The 17,358-nt window shown below is 35.7% G+C and overlaps 2 protein-coding genes across 3 annotated transcripts; one reads left to right on the top strand and one right to left on the bottom strand.

The window, feature by feature from the left end:
• The first annotated feature begins 167 nt into the window (after positions 1 to 167).
• On the top strand, positions 168 to 13,573 carry LOC101742381 (DDB1- and CUL4-associated factor 10 homolog). 2 transcript variants are annotated; one of them, XM_004923298.3, is made up of 11 exons: positions 168 to 560; positions 1,336 to 1,449; positions 2,532 to 2,901; positions 4,393 to 4,548; positions 6,424 to 6,483; positions 7,722 to 7,843; positions 8,411 to 8,510; positions 8,977 to 9,062; positions 10,976 to 11,080; positions 11,979 to 12,120; positions 13,267 to 13,573. In XM_004923298.3, exons 1-11 carry the CDS (start codon positions 346 to 348, stop codon positions 13,540 to 13,542), a joined length of 1,746 nt encoding a protein of 581 aa, XP_004923355.1. In that variant the 5' UTR covers positions 168 to 345; the 3' UTR covers positions 13,543 to 13,573. The 2 variants fall into 2 exon arrangements, with proteins under 2 accessions (XP_004923355.1, XP_004923356.1); XM_004923299.3 differs by lacking the exon at positions 10,976 to 11,080.
• A 914-nt stretch (positions 13,574 to 14,487) lies between these two features.
• LOC692811 (electron-transfer-flavoprotein beta polypeptide) lies at positions 14,488 to 17,059 on the bottom strand. The gene is made up of 6 exons (NM_001046658.1): positions 16,941 to 17,059; positions 16,314 to 16,472; positions 15,892 to 16,050; positions 15,732 to 15,812; positions 15,241 to 15,381; positions 14,488 to 14,761 (listed from the first exon to the last, which is right to left on the bottom strand). The coding sequence occupies exons 1-6, from the start codon at positions 16,989 to 16,991 to the stop codon at positions 14,591 to 14,593; spliced, it is 762 nt and encodes a 253-aa protein (NP_001040123.1). The 5' UTR covers positions 16,992 to 17,059; the 3' UTR covers positions 14,488 to 14,590.
• Between the last annotated feature and the right edge of the window lie 299 nt (positions 17,060 to 17,358).

Raw genomic sequence — 17,358 nt, 5'->3', positions numbered from 1 at the left:
GAAAATCTAAGTATTAGTAAGTTCTCACATTGTTTCTTAGATTTTTTAACTCATTTTATTCTACTTCATTTTACTTTTCACTTATTAGATTAATTAGAGATGATTTTGGCATAAAACAATTAAACAAATTAGTTGGTAACAGAGAAGAGGATACCTTTGCTTTTATTGGATTTGAAAAAAAACCCACTAATAACCTGTCAAAAAGACAAATGTCTTCTGCATAAAAATCGGATTTTATAAATAAAGATGTGATACAAAAATATTAATTAACATTCCATATATTTTACTCAGAGTAGTACTTAACACAGTATAATTGAATCCGTCTTAATAGTGGCATTTAACAAAATGGGTAATCGAGATATTTTCAATTCAAGAAATTCTGCATTCAGCCCTCACAGGCTACGCGATTGGGAGATGGGATTTCAGAAGCCCATAGGGGCGGACGATGCGATGGCAAAGAGTCTGTACTGTGGTATGAAACCCATAGCTTCATGGGAATCTGACAATACAAGAACTCCTCCCACTGGAGGAGTTTTTAACCTTGAATTTTCACCTGACGGGTAAGTACCAACCAGGAACTCAAGAGATTAACCTTGGTTCTGTAAATTCCACCAAAGCTTAGTACTCTGCTGTTACACCTGCAACAATATCCAGAGCCTTTGTTGAAATATCCATTTATTTTTCTGATAATACATTTATACATTCAAAAACAATTTGAAGTAACTATTCCATTGTGAAAATTTGGAAAAAATATTTGTCTGAATAATAGGGATATGGATTCCATACTTATAAAAATATAATAACAAACAAAACTATACTAGATATTAATATTATTTTTGAAGAAGGAAGTTCTGTAAAAAGAAACTTGTAAAACTTGATTCCTTTCTCTGGCATATTCTTATCTTGATCTGTTCTTTAATTTATAACTATATTATTTTAATTAACGAATTTAATAAATTGATAATCAACAAAAATATATTTTAAATTAACATTTATGAGTTATCTGGCAGCAAAACAAAAGGAGTATAAGAAGATTAGGGGGTAATTTTAGATTTTTTGAAGTCCAAAAATGTGCTTTCATGGTATAATGTCACATTCCGGAGATGGGCTCATCTCCATTAAATGATTAATGGAATTAAAAAATGTCACGGCTATTATCAGAAATGATGTAACACTTGTATATATATATTAAAATGTGGTCATAAATACATAAATTCACTACAGACTTATATTCTGGTTATCCTCTATGACAACTAAGAAATAACAAAATAAAACACTCTATTTTATTTAACATCAACTATTTTGTTGTTAAAATAATAATATGTTTTCTTTTAGATCACTGTTAGTGGCTGCTTGTGAAAAGAAATCCTTACAAATCTTTGATCCTTTAACACACCAAAGGACACATTGTGTGACCGAAGCACATTCGGATTGTGTAAATTGTGTTAAGTAAGTACTTTCTTTACCAAGGTTCAGGTTATGAAAAGTGTTATCAGTATACTTGTAAAATGAATCAAACAATTGATCTCAACATTTATGTCAAGTAGGGGAGGAGGGGTTAATGGTTCAGATTCATTGTATAAGAACTACAATTTGTCCTTAATATAAGGTGAAGTGTGAAAATTAATAATATACTCTGGTCAATTACAAGCCTTTAATTTTAAAAAAATTGGCTATGTAAGAAATATGTATAGGTTGACATCTTCCTTATGACAAGTGGATACTGTAATCCATAGAAGTTGCAAGGTGAATGCTCTCAGCTATATTTAGACATGTTCTCAAAGCCTCAGTAATGTGGTTTAACATGTGACATACTTTGCAATGCATCACAACTTTGAGGTATAAATAGCCAGAGTGATGGTACCTATCCTTACAAACTCACAATGACTCATTGGGGTTTGAGTTTATATAACATTAAAAAAAATATTCAATTAATTTTTTTTTTAATTAAGAAATTTTTGAATCATGGTTTCATGTTATTAGAATCAAGTGACAAATAATTTGTAATTAATTTTAATAGTAAAAGCCCAAACATAATTCAGAATCACTATGTTATCCAAAATAGAGCTGCATGGTATTATCGTACTATTTGAAAAATATGTATATATAGTAAAACTATCTATTGATAGATAAATTTTATATGATTTTTAATCAGAAGTATACAAATAAAAAAACACAATTCAAATATATATCTTTAGCTGGGACAAGCAGTGACAAGTTGATGACAGTGTCAATGTTGAGTAGTTAAATTTGCATGCCAAAAAATCGAGCATGGAAATTGCGACCAAAATAGACCAATTTATTACAATACTGCGTTCTAATATATTCAATATGAATAATGTTTAAGTAATTACATCTGTAAATAGTATAATGTTATGCAAATTATAGCTCATGAATAAGAGATTCTTTTGTTGCTCGTTAATGTTATTTAATTGGATTGTAGATTTGTAGGTCATAGATCATGAAACAGTATCAACTGTAAGAACAGTACAATGCCATATTACATGCGTACTTTCTTATTTAATTTTCAGATTCTTAGACGCTAGGATGTTTGCCACATGCTCCGATGACACAACAGTAGCACTATGGGATGTACGTAACATGAAGAAGAAGATACGTTCCCTCTTAGGTCATCTCAGATGGGTCAAAAGTATAGAATTCTCGGTTAAAGATAAATTATTAGTTACGTCTGGTTTGGATGGCAGCATATACACATGGGATATAAATTCATATACAGAATGTAATCTTGTATACCAAAGAGTATTTCATACGTCTAGTTTGATGAGGTGTCGCCTTTCGCCCGACGCAAGGAAAATGGTGCTGTGCACAACTGGAGGTTTAATAATTATTATACACGACCTTAATTTATCAACTTTAGCTCAAGATTTACATGGGTTCAAGGTAAGAATAACATCTTAACAATTGCATAGGATGAATTACTTATGCTAAATTATTATTGACTAGCGGCCCGCTCCGGCTCCGCTCGGGTCTTTAACAACACTTTCAACGATATTTGTTTTTTTTTAGAACACCTATTGCGGCATAACTATAATAGTTAGACATATGCTGTCGCGACACTTTTTTTTAAATAATAATGACATTATTTTATTCTATCATCAATAGTTTTCGCAGGGCATGCGATGTAAAGAAAATTTTAGGTAATTTTTTATTGGAGTTTTAGTAAGGATACTTAATTTTTTTCAAAAAAGATTATCGCCTATGTCACTCGGGTATAGTGTAGCTTCCAAACTGTGAAAGAAATTTTCAAATCGGTTCAGTAGTTTCGGAGCCTATTCAATACAAACAAACAAATCTTTCCTCTTTATAATATTAGTATAGAGTATAGATTAGTATAGACAAACATTTGACTAATCACCAAAAGGTTATTACAAGTGATAATCGTGTCAAGTAGTTCACAAAGTTTATGCCGCCACCCTCTTTGATATGTGAGGTCTTAGTTTTATTCGTATTGTCCAAAGAGACAAGCGAGGAATGCCTCAAACCAGAACACACAAGTGAATTCTTCGTGGCGAAAAGGATAAGACGCTCTTGGCGTGACTGACTATGGCCAGTATTCAAATCCTGCAGATGTTTGATTTATTGCAAGATGGTTTCATCTATACTAATATTATAAAGCTGAAGAGTGTTTTTTTGTTTGTTTGAACGTGCCAATCTCAGGGACTACTGGTCCGATTTGAAAAATTCTTCCAGCTCATTTATTGAGGAAGGCTATAGGCTATATAACATCACGCTAAGACCAATACAAGGGCGCCAATAAGGAATGTTTCAAAATCGCGGTATTTGTCCCTTTTGAGAGCTTTTGCTGTGTGCGCTGCGGAAAAGCATAACGGAATAATAATAATAATAATAATAATAATAAAATTAAATTCGGCATGTACGATTGCTTTGAAGCAGACACTGGTAGTATTCCAATTACAGCACAAGAGCGCATTATGCGGCATAATGCTCAACGTTGAATGTTCCAACTACAGCAACGCTGCGCACAATCGAGCACTCTCAAAAGTACTGCTCTCGCGTGATACTCGCAATCGATACCGACTCAGTGACAGAAAATTGACAAGTGTTTTTTCTTTAACTTGGCATTGATCGAAATTTTGTTTATATTATTGTTAGTAATATTATTTAATGTTGAAAAAAATTGTAAGGCTTTCGTATCGTCGTAGTTTCTTAGAAATAATCAATGTTAATTAAAACTGTGCTAACTTAGCGCACTCTGCTGATGCATTTGAAAACTAATTCACGTTCCAATTAAGCTTCAGCATAATTCGGCATTGTGCGTCACTGAGTCGCATTATGCTCTGTAATTGGAAAACGACCTATAATACAATGTTAATTGATTATTCTCAGCTTTAAAATCATTGCATTCAACAGCCGAACCTGTACAAACTGATGCAAATGAGCAAACAGCTGATACCGATAGCAGCAATGTACGATCATCTCTTTGATAGTACACGGAAGGAGAACAGAATTGAGTTTGTCTCGGACTTCCCCGACGGTAATGATGCGGAGGTCATAAGTGCATTGCAGGTCAGTAATGCAGCAAACAGATAAAGCAGTAGACACATTCACATAATAGGTAAAGCAGTATGTACATAGATAAAAACTCGTATTTAATTAGGATAAAAGTGTTAAACCACAGATAAGTTTGGACGGAACTGTTTACTGGGCATTTTAATTTGTATACAATAAAATTATGCAACTATTTTGTTTAAAGAAGTCTAGGCTTGGTCGCAAACGCCATATTGAAATAGGCCAATAAAACAATTATAATGAATCGATTGAAACAGATCGTACATACTTTCCTAACGCCCGATTTGGTAAATAAAAAAAAATTAAGCCCGTTGTGACAGTATTTTTGTAAAATTGATAAAGATTTGGATCGACGTCGTTCGAGTTATGGAGGGTAGAAGATGCACCATCCTAGTGTATTCAAAAGTGTCCGCTGAAAGAGCAAATTAAGTGGCAGCATAGTATAGTAATCGGCACGATTCGTGAGCTCTGACCTTGACATGAGCAGAAGTACAATTCGTCGTGGCCTAAATGATAAAGACATCTGGTGCATTCGTGTTGAGCGATGCACCGGTGTTCGAATCCCGCAGGCGGGTATCAATTTTTCTAATGAAATACGTACTCAACAAATGCTCACGATTAACTTCCACGGTGAAGGAGTAACATCGTGTAATAAAAAACAAACCCGCAAAAATATAATTTGCGTAATTACTTGTGGTAGGACCTCTTGTGAGTCCGCGCGGGTAGTTACCACCACCCGGCCTATTTCTGCCGTGAGGCAGTAATGCGTTTCAGTTTGAAGGAGAAAAAAGTGCATTTTTGGGTCTGTTTGGGGAAAGAGGCAAGAACGGGGGTGGCGCCGGCCATATCGATTGCATGATTGGATCTTCCCGCGTCGCGTCACCGTCAGCTGTGATTGGTTGATTGGTTTCCTGTGTTCTCCACGCGCATCACTGCAGCAAACTAACTACACTTTCGGGCAATTTTATTAAGCGTATTATTGTCTATGTTTATTAACCACACATTTTTTTATCAACCTCATTTAATTCTTCCAGACATCAACTATACCAAGTGGAAAGATTTAAAAAACAGCGCCATTAACTATTAGAGTAGGATACTAAATTAAGAAACACTTTCTACGTAAATAAGTAATCTATATATTAATACGTGAAGCAAAAACTTTGTATCCATTTTTACGAAAATTGCGCGGACGGAGGAGTATGAAATTTTACACACTTATAGAGAATATAGAGAAGAAGTGCACAATGTTAATATTTTTTTTAAATAATGCATAAAAGATACATTATATTAATAAAGAAAACATTACACACACTACATACCATGTATTTGACGCAACACGCATGCATACTATTTATTGTCAAACTTTTGTTCTCGACGTCTGTTGTCAAATTGAGAATAGATTATTTATTTTTGTCTTTGTTAATATTTTGTATAGTGTAGTCTTGGCGAAATTTGTTATTATAGAAGTATAAAATACAATCTTAATAGTGTACAAACTTACAATTCCAATTAATTATAGTCGAATTTCGACTACTGCGGTACCTCTAAGTAACAATAAATAGTTGAAGTTTTAAATACTGAATAGTTTTTAACTACACAAATTGCGACAAAATTTTAAAATTTTCAACGCAGAACACTTCACTCTGTTCAAAATTGCTTTAATCATATCATTTCCATTTTCTACACTATTGCTATTTCAGTGAGTCTTCCAACAATAACTTGCTATTTACAGATGGCATTTTTTTAACTTGTCCCTTAAACAAGATGATGCTCATTACTTCTACACTCCATAGTTCGAGTACTAAAAAAGAAAATCACAGATAATATAAGATTCTTTGTACTGTAAATTAACAAAGGCGCGTTTTGTTACAGATACACCCGCAAGGATGGAGTGCGTTAAGTCGGAATCTAAGTCACGAGGATAGGTCCGAGGTAATTAATATGTATATTGACGTGAATCATAAACTAAGGCAGTATACTAAGACTTTACCAAACTTTTTCACTTTCGTCCATAGTGCGTTACGAAATATTATTTTTACAACGCCCCGTGTCCTGATATGAATACCTCTCCACTGTGTTGCCGAGAGCTCTTCTACAAATGAGTCTTCAGCTGCAGACTGCGGCTTGGCTGTGGCCCTTTTTTTATTGCTTAGATGGGTCGACGAGCTAACAGCCCATCTGGTGTAAAATGGTTACTAGAGCCCATAGACATTTACGACGTAAATGCGCTACCCACCTTGAGATGTAACTTCTAAGATTTCAGTATAGTTACAACGGCTACCAGACCCGTCAAACCGAAATGCATTACTGCTTCACGGCAGAAATAGGCGGCCTGCGGACTCACAAGAGGTCCTACCGCCAGTAATTACGCATATTATAATTTTGCGGGTTTGATTTTTATTACACGATGCTATTCCTTCACCGTGGAAGTCACCGTGAACATTTGTCAAGTACGTATTTCATTAGAAAAATTGGTACTCGCCTGCGGGATTCGAACACCGTTGTATTAAATACGAATGCACCGGACGTCTTACCCTTTAGGCCACGACGACTTAAAATAGACTCGCGCTACATTCTCTGGGCCCGCGCCCCGTTACTTAGCATTTATAGTACGTATGTATACAGTGGTGGATTTACACTAGGGGCAGTCGGGGCAAGTGCCCAGGGCGGCAAAATTTTGAAAGTAACAAGTTTTTTTAGTCGTGTCAAGATTGCTTAATATAATTAATTTTTTCAATTGATAATTCGAGAAATTCAATTCATGCATTATTTGTGAATTATAATTTTGACACTTTTGGTAAAAATTTATAATCAAAATGATTTAATCAATTTATTTCCTTGGAGATTCAAAATAATAATCGATTTTTCTGTAATGAAAAATTAGAAAGAAATTTAATATTTTTTTTTTTATGTAATATAATTATTAGTCACCCTTACTGCACAATTTATAATTGTTAGAAAACAAAAAACAAATATTTATTTATATTTTTGGAATATATGACATATGATAAAGTTACTGCGGAAATTAGTTCTTTTAATTTTGAACAATAAAGTATAATATAAACTATAAGTTTAGTTAAAATTTCCAGTATTGGGGCGGATGTTTTTTCCGGTGCCCAGGGGCGGCATTAAGTTTAAATCCGGCCCTGTACGTATAATGTGTTACGCAGTGGACGTGCATTCACGACATCCAGCCGGAGGACGCGTGCCCGACGAAGCCGACGCGCGACACGAGCGCCCCCCCGCCGCGCCGCAACATGCGTCGCTTCCGTCTGCACCTGCGACTGCGACCGTACGTACTCACCCCCCGCTCCAACCTCAGTGTGCTTAGTGCGAGTTTTTTAACGTTCTCGATATAGTAAAAGTTAGCTCATATTTGTATGGAATGGGATCGTTTGCCTACGTTTGCCGCTAGGGGCGCTGTTCCAACTGGATACAAAATTGGTTTAACTTTTACGCTATCGAGAACGTTAAGAAAATCGCACTAAGCATAAAGACCTTAAGCAATTGCCAATAAGAGCTGATTTACGCAAGCAGAGTCGCATTTTAACAGATGGCATTGTGTATTGTACAACAGCAAAGTTAGATATCAACTTGTTGCCTATTTCTGTCACGAAAGTAGACATTACCTAATGCTTTCATTGAATATCGTTGTTATAAGCAAATTCAAACCTACGCAAGATTTACCATATCAATTTTATTAACACACATCATATTAACTTGACACGCACGCACGCACGCACTCACACACACACACACACACACACACACACACACACACACACATGCGCACGCGCACACCCACGCACACACACACCCATACACACACACATGCAAATTAATTTTATTGTACGAACAGTTCTCGGACGGAGACTGCAGCAGCTCCGAGTGAGGCGGACCCGGAGCCCGAGCCGGGCCCGTCCGGCGCCGCCGCCTCCGCCACCTCCAGGCTCTCACCGGTAACATTCAAATACACACAAATATATATACATAGACATTAACAATAACCTCCTACAGTAACTTGACTGTGGCACTGGCATTGATGGTGTTCATGGAAACACCACCAAATGCCGTATTGGCGTGGTTTTTTATTGCTTACATGGGTGGAAGAGGTCACAGCCCACCCCTGGTGTTAAGTGGTTACCGGAGCCCATAGACATCTACAACGGAAATGCCCCACCCACCTTGACATATAAGTTGTCAGTTCTCAAGTATAGTTACAGCGGCTGCCCCACCCTTCAAACCGAAACGCATTACTGCTTCACGGTAGAAATTGGCAGGGTGGTGGTACCTACCCGCGCGGATTCTCTAAACGTCCTACCACCAGTATTCATTAGTCAACTTGATTAGAGTCGCTTGTCAATATTAACCGTCCGTTATGTCAATGAATAATGATTTGAATTCTTGCATTCCGCTGCGTCACAGCAAGGCCTGTCGAGTATCCAAAACGACCTATGGGAGGCGTCGATAACGGTCAAACAAAACAGAATGCTTCAAGACATTTATAGCAGGTAAGTTTCGCTAATTTTATTAATTAATTACTTAATTTACGGGGCCCTAAGAAACAATTGTGAAATATTCGTAGACTATAACACTAGTAAGGCCTGATCCCGATCCTGTAGACCGAATGGTAAACCGTCGACGTCACCCAAAGCACGTCATTACGGATCCTCCTGATCCATTAACGGTGCTTTTAGGCACCACAAGCACCGGTCAGCGAATTAACCCATAGACAGAGCCCTCTGAGTTTCTCGCCGGATCTTCTCAGTGGGTCGCGTTTCCGATCCGGTGGTAGATTCTGCGAAGCACGGCTCTTGCTAGGGTCAGTGTTAGCATCTCTCCGGTTTGAGCCCCGTGAGCTCACCTACTGAACCTAGGGTGAAGCTGAAATAGTCTCTCAAGGCTATCAGCATAGGTAGAGAAAAAAAAAGGCTTGACGTCACTAGCTACTATTGTGCTCTCTGTCTAACGTGAAATTTAGACCTGTGTATGTGTGTGTTATTTTTTATCTTTTTATGATTACCTTTCTTGAGACAATACTTTACCTATCTATAAATATTGGGTAATTAAATATGTGGACACACTGGTCATACTCGACTAAGATGTGTACAGCAGATATGCATAGGCTCTTATTCCCATACACTATTTAAAGTAATGCGCTGTGAACTTTCCTTCGCTATGTCTGTTCTATAAAGCTTATAAATATTTGTTGAAAGTGGTTTGGGTTTTTCACTATTTCATCTTTTGTACATATATTGTAACAATTTATTACATTTTGAATGTCAGCAACATACAGTGCACTATGACGTCACAAAACAGTAAATCAAACACAGAGGCATTATAAAAAAGCTTGACATTAAAAATGTGGGTTTTTTGTGATTTGTAAGATATTACATTATGATCATTAATCTCTAATGATGACTGTATATCGAAACATTTTAACATAGTCAATAATTTATGTAATACTTAAAAATATATAATATAGTAGTAGGGTAAATTTTAAGTTTTTTTTTATTGCCCGTGTAGGCAGAGGAGCATACGGCCCACCTGATGGTGAGTGGTTACCGTCGCCCATGGACTTCAGCAATGCCAAGGTCAGAGCCACGTCGCTGACTACCGAAAAGCTATAAAATTTGTTTTTTCGGACACAACATTTTGATTCAATATTAACTTTTGTTTTCTATACCTTAAACTCATGACGAACAAAATTCCCGATTCGCTCCGATTGCGAGAATAAACATTAAAATCCCATAAACTTTACATTCATGCGGTGATGAAATAAAAGAATAAGCAATGTTAAGTGATTATACCACTAATCAACATTTTTTATTCCGCTTTCGTCAAAAGGGCTAGCAGGTATGTGTTTTTAATTTTTCCAAAAATAAAGAGCGTTCATTTCGGAAAACAAATACAAGTTTTAAGTCATGACTTTACCACCGATTCGGGTATTTAGTTTCACTACTAAAAAAAAGGCAAAAAAACTCAGGGGTTTAAGTACTTTTTCAAATATAATAATGTACATCACACACAAAATTTACATAATCTTATTTTACGTAACAAAAAAGACCTACGTAAATAGACCTAATGACTTCACATGCGTTCTTTATTCATAAAAACGCTGAATTTGCATAAATTTTGATTATTTACCAACATTTTCATCTCTTACAAGCTTTTTGCGTAAGAAGGAAGCGAATTTGAGATGTTTGAAATGAAGACGTAACGTGGGTAGGCCTCCCAGTAGATGGATCGACCTATTGATGTTCGCGGGGATCCGCTGGATGCAAGCAGCGCAGGACCGATCTTTGTGGCGAGGCTTGGGGGAGCCTTATGTCCAGCAGTGGACATATGTGGGCTGATAGAATAGAAATGAAACTTTTGTTAGTGGGTAATTACATTGAATAAATGATGCAATGTCACAACTCAGGGGCCAGGTACGTCGTAACTTCAACATGCAGCGGATAACCGGGATTAATACAGGGATCACTCCGCCCTCGACGCTTCGAGCGAGGCACCCAAGAGATTCCACATTGTACGACAGGTTTTTTTTAAATGATAGTGAAATTAGCAATAATTTTGACAGATTTGTCATTTTGACCATCAATTAAGTTTGACATCATTGAAATTTTGGGCCTTTGATTCGTGACTGATTGTTGACTGAAGTCACTTTGGTCATTCCAAACTTCGAGGAACCCCTATATTCTGCAGTGAAACTAGCCATCCAGTGGATGAACATTGAAAAATTATATTTTCTTAAATCCCATTATCATTCCATAATAACAGCCTGCTGTATATAACACAATATTACTGTGTTAAAATTAGAGGGCGTCCATAAATTACGTGAAGCATTTTGTCAATTTTTCGACAAACACTATTGTTTCAGATCCGGCAATATTTTATTCTAGATATAAAATTTCACACAATTTTACATCGTTTTCTACTAGATTCTTTTAAACCTGAAACTGCTAAGACATTCCTCTTTCCTACCCCTAGAACACCTCACGTAATTAATGGACATCCCCTTAGAGACTTACAAGGTTTGGTTAAAGCTGCTAACTTTTATTTTCTTGTAAATTTCCGAATAAAGGTATTCATTATTAATCTTCTCATAAAAAGCGTTTATTCATTTATAACTTACAAATGTTTTTACACAGAATCATTATATTTATATTTTATTTTATAATTTAAATACTAATTCTCTAAAAAAAATTGCCAATCTGTTAACTAATTAAATTCATACTCAGCATGTGATCCACACTCGATAGACCAGATTGATTCACACGCGACTTTAGATGAAAATAAACTTATGAAAAAGACACCCAAATACGAATTAGACGTGTCCCTAAATTGAAGGTTTTAAACAATAGAAATAAATCGGTTTAAATTTTCAGTGGTTTTTCATTAAAACTAACAAAACGATTTATCTTTAGTACGACGCCTTCGACGTCTGGCCACTACCCACGCGAAGTCATCATAGATAAATGCGTTTCATCGAAACCCTTCATCAGACAGAACAAGGATAGACTGCTTTACTACATTGAAGAAACGAATGAAGGCAGAGGATTCATAAAGGTGAACAATTTGATGTGCTCTTTTTTTGTCTTACCTATGTTGATAGCCTTGAGAGGCTATATCAGCGTTACCCTGGCGTGTAGGTGAGCTCTGGGGGCTCAAACCGTAGGCGTTGCTAACACTGGTCCTAGCTAGAGCAGTGCTTCGCAGAATCTACCGCCGGATCGGAAATGCGATCCACTGAGAAGATCCCGCGAGAAACCCAGTGGGCTGTGTGGGTTTACCACTTAGCACCCTATTTTTACGAATCTTCATGTTTCATGTTTTTTTTATTATTATTATTATTTGTTAATTTTGACTTATTGTTTTGACGTAAATTTTGGGAAACTTGTACTCATTATGTTTTTTTATTTACAAGGCATATGTTACACTTATTGTAACATTTTACGTAACGATACTCCACTACAAAGAATTTGTTGTGTTTTTTGTTGTGTAAGTGTAACATAAATAATTTCGGTGGCCGGGCGCCCTTATTGTCTTGGCACCGTACACTCCGCACACGGGAACGGTGCGGCCCTGGCTGTATGCTCGTCTGCCTATAAGAGCAATAAAAAATAAATATATATATATATATATATATATATATTTATACACAAAATAAATTACAATCATTACAGTACATATTAGCTAAATCGTACAAGTAGTACCTAGATCTAATCTGGTTTGCAACCTAAATAGTATGTGCACTCAGCAAATCCATATTAATGTACATAGCTTTGGCTATCGAAAACACAATTGAAATTACAAATATTGATAACTAGCCATTGTTAAATAGGATATCCTTCACATATTTGACAAATCCTCTGAGTCTAGGTTCAAAGATATCAAGGTTACCGTGACATTTAACCAAATCATTATACTGCCTGACCATTCTTACCATAGGGCTATAGGGTTATAGTATGATATCTTATTTTTATATGTCCGTAACGTAAAGAGGATTACCAAATGCGAATTTCGGGCTCTGAAGTGGGTGTTTATTTTTATTTTTTATTGCCCTTGTAGGCAGACGAGCGTACGGCCCACCTGATGGTGAGTGGTTACCGTCGCCCATGGACTTCAGCAATGCCAGGGGCAGAGCCAAGCCGCTGTCTACCGCTTAATACTCTTGTGTGTGGGCGTTGATAGAAATATTGTTTTCCAAAATAGGAATTGTGTTACTCTGCGGACGGTCGCATCGTGTGTTCGCCATTCGGGTGCGGCATGCGGCTCCTGGCTCTCAACCAGCAGTGCAGTGAGCTCCCCCACCTCGTCCAGGACTCGTCGGGGCCCAGGGTCATGACCGAAGTTGGCCAGAGTTTGGGCATTCACCAAGATCTCGTAGTTAGTTCGCGGTTCAGTCCTCGATATCACATGCTCGTCACGGGCTGTCTAGACGGCAAGATAGTCTGGTACCAGCCGTACAGCGGAGAAGATTTGTATTAAAATAGATACTTAAATACAATTTCGGAAATCATACTGTTTATATTTTTAATCCAGTAGCTTTAATAAATTTTTCTTTTGATTAGAAAATATAAAGTGCCAGTGAAAAGTTTATTACCGAAAGTCGATTCGTGCCAAAGACACATTTTTACAGCACTTTGTACTTTAAAATATGTAGGCTTCCTCTTCCTCCTCCCCCAACCGAGACTTGTGAGTATAATTAAGCCTGATTACGAAAGTAAACGTCGAAGGATAAATAATTTATATAATAGGTAGGTATGTTTCTATTCTTTACCAATACATTTGATAACACCATCTAGTTATGATATTGGAAAAATTTAAATTAACTGGTAGTAGGACCACTTGTGAGTCCGCACGGGTAGGTTCCACCACCCTGCCTATTTCTGCCGTGAAGCAGTAATGCGAATCGGTTTGAAGGGTGGGGTAGCCGTTGTAATTATACATAGACCTTAGAACTTATCTCAAGGTTGGTGGCGCATTTATTTTGTAGATGTCTGTGGGCTCCAGCAACCACAACACCAGGTGGGGTGTGAGCTCGTCCACCCATCTAAGCAATAAATAAAAAATAAAAAAAATGATGGGTGGACGAGTTCACGGCCCACCAAGTGTAAAGTGGTTACCGAAGCCCTTCAATCTACAATGTTAATACCGCCATTCACCTTGAGATAAGAGATGTAAGGTCTCAGTATAATTACGACAGCTGCCTCAACCTTCAAACCGAAACGCATTACTGCTTCACGGCAGAAATAGCCAAGGCAGTGATACTTGTGCGGACTCACAAGAGGTCCTACCACCAGCAAATGATTTGTTTCGTTAGAAAAGCCTATTAATATATAATTAACCCAAATGTGAAATATTTAATTCTGAATTTCTTAACGATGAAATGGGAGTTTTTAATTAAAAGACAAAAAAGTAAACAATGTCAATAATTACATTAACAATATACATAAAACATGATTCTATAAACATTTAATATAAAAATGTTCCCTATGATTTTTCACTATTGATAAATTAAAAGTTCGATTTACGATTACACATGTCCGCCTTCCTTAAGCTTAGCAACGAGAGTGTCGACATCAGGTATGATGGAGCCAGCCTGTCGGACTGGAGGATCTTCCACAGAGACCACCTTGATACGAGGTGCCAGGTCCACCCCAAGGTCTTTGGCACTTACTTTTTTGAGAGGCTTCTTCTTTGCTTTCTAAAACAAATATAAATTACGGTAGATGAGGATCCTTCCCAACTAAAATAGAGACTGTATATATTCCATGTATTCAAAAAATTTATCATGAATCAATTACAATATTGATAACAACCATGTTACAATTAATAAATTAAATTTTTTATGTGATAAAAATGGTGTGCTGAGAACTAAATGAAAATATTATGATTTTTATTGAAAATATTATGATTTTTATTGAAAATATTATATTTGAAGTTGTTCAACTTATCAAGAATAGTTAGCAATCGTTGTATTGAAAGTTTAAATTGTATGAGGCATTAATCAACTTATCAAGAATAGTTCATCCTTTTCAATTCTCAATGGAAATCTATACATCCAAAACAACAACAATTTATCAGGCACAGCTTAATATGGAACTTGGGGTTCTTTATCTGCAGTGTATCAGTGTATGTTCTTCTAATTTCCATATTAGTATATAACTTTAGAGTTGTATTTACCATGATGTTAGGCAGTGTAGCATATCGTGGTTCATTCAGTCGCAGATCAGCACTCAGTACAGCTGGGATTTTTGTCTTGATAACCTCTAAACCTCCATCAATTTCACGGGTTATAGTTAGAGCACCATCAGTCTTTTCTATCTACAATAAAGATGAATTTGTTACTGTTTATTGTAATTGAAGGTTTGGCTAGGATAATTATGCATATGTCATTAAAATTGTCAATACATTGCTTACAGGCGGCCAATACAGCACACCGGTGGTACAGTTGAATGTATTTATGTTCACTTAAATTGAAGATGTTAGATAATTCGGTAATCCCAATATTGAACTTATGACTTCTTGCATTAAAGAAGAAAAGAGCATCATTTTAAACAAAATTGATGGGTTGTTTTTTTTAATCACTGAATAAAAACTTGTAATAATTGGTTATTATTGAAAACGAATTATAACTTAATTCATTAGTTCTATTTACAAATTATAAAAATTACCTTTGATGCAAATGTTCCTTGTGGCCAATCTAATAAAGCAGCAGTCATCTGTGCTGTCTGGTTGGAGTCATCATCTATGGCCTTAAAAATTAAAAAGAAAGTTTTAGGTATTTATGACACAATGACATAAAAAAATATATGCATTTTTAATTGTTGTTACCTGTTTGCCAACAATAACTAAGTCTGCCTTCTCATCTTGTGACAGTTTTGCTAAGATTTTTGCAACATGAATGGGCTGTAATGTGTCATATTCAGCCCCAGCCACTTCAACATGAATAGCTCGATCTGCACCCATCGCAAGAGCAGTTCTGAGAGTTTCCTTTATAATAAAATAAACAAGCTTTAGCCTCAAAAAGTATGTAAAAAAATTATAATGAGACTATAAACAATTCTTTTACTACTAATAGATGAAATTTATTCTTAAATTAATTTATTATTTTTATAAGAAATTGAAGTCATTAGTGTTAAAAAGACCGATTAGAATAAATTGTTCTTTTTAAATGAAATTTTATTTAAAATGAATTATAATTTTATTAGTTTAACATGAACATTTAACCAATCTGCATTTTTTTTAATGGATACCTGTGCTTGTGATGGTCCACAAGAGACTGCAATGACTTCGCTTGCTAACTTTTTTTCTTTCATTCGAACAGCCTCCTCTACTGCTATCTCATCAAAAGGATTCATTGAGTGCTTCACCCCATCTGTGACTACACCAGACTTGTCTGGCTTCACACGAATCTGAATATAAAATTCATATTAATCCTCTTTGTGATACTAAATTTCATATTACATTGCACACACTTGCCAAAAAACTTATTAATTAATTATACTAACTTTAGTAAGTAATCAACTTTACTATTGAATTAAAAAAAGTCTATTAGGATCTAACTAAGTGCGTCATTTTAAATTTTAGTATAGTATAGTTCGGAGTTAAAGGATTTTATCAGTAATGTAATCTTAATTTAAGTGGTCGAAAAGATTGCCAAGTGGCAAAGGGTCATTAATCAAGGCTATTATGAAAGATTATAGATAAGAATAGCTTAGAAACGCAAAGGTACTATATTCCAAATACAATTGGACAGTTACAGTCTTTATTGGTTATATATGTATGTATATACACGTATTCAAAATTATTAACTATTTATTATTCTTTTATTAATAAAAACGGTGCATAAAAAATAACCTTTGCACTTTCATATAACTTACTTTTACAGCATAGTCGATAACTCTCTTAACGCCAACAAGAACACGAGACATTTTTCTTTTAATTAGTATCTAAAAGGCGTAATAATTAAAGGACTAAATATTAACGAAAACAAACTAACAGGTAGGTACGAAGTCCAAATTTAAAATATCCACAGATTACTAACAAAGAGAGCAAAACTTTAAAACGTTATTAACATATATAATAATCTGTGGAACTTCGCTGGGTCACAGTGTGTCCACTTTTAGAGAATTCTCCTTTTTTTAGGGAAAAACAGTTGATATTTTGGATGGTTAAAGACAATTTGAATAATACAAGGATTTAGGGAATTTCGGGGTAAAACGCAAAGCCTATACTAGTAACCTTGTAGTAAAGTAAATCATAGACTAAACCACTGCTTTTTTCTTAGGAATTCCCCAG

This window comes from Bombyx mori, chromosome 25 (genome assembly GCF_030269925.1).
Source record: "Bombyx mori chromosome 25, ASM3026992v2".
NCBI classification, from domain to species: Eukaryota; Metazoa; Arthropoda; class Insecta; order Lepidoptera; family Bombycidae; genus Bombyx; species Bombyx mori.
This window is presented reverse-complemented; position numbering and strand designations above follow the sequence as displayed.

Excerpts from the sequence above, each read along its gene's own strand:
- LOC101742381 (XM_004923298.3), top strand. The coding sequence starts at position 346 with ATGGGTAATCGAGATATTTTCAATTCAAGAAATTCTGCATTCAGCCCT. Across the intron at positions 2,902-4,392 it reads AAGATTTACATGGGTTCAAG|CCGAACCTGTACAAACTGAT; the intron begins GTAAGAATAACA and ends TGCATTCAACAG. Across the intron at positions 12,121-13,266 it reads AAGGCAGAGGATTCATAAAG|GAATTGTGTTACTCTGCGGA; the intron begins GTGAACAATTTG and ends TTTCCAAAATAG.
- LOC692811 (NM_001046658.1), bottom strand. The coding sequence starts at position 16,991 with ATGTCTCGTGTTCTTGTTGGCGTTAAGAGAGTTATCGACTATGCTGTA. Across the intron at positions 15,813-15,891 it reads TAGTTATTGTTGGCAAACAG|GCCATAGATGATGACTCCAA; the intron begins GTAACAACAATT and ends TTAATTTTTAAG. Across the intron at positions 15,382-15,731 it reads AAGGAACATTTGCATCAAAG|ATAGAAAAGACTGATGGTGC; the intron begins GTAATTTTTATA and ends TCTTTATTGTAG.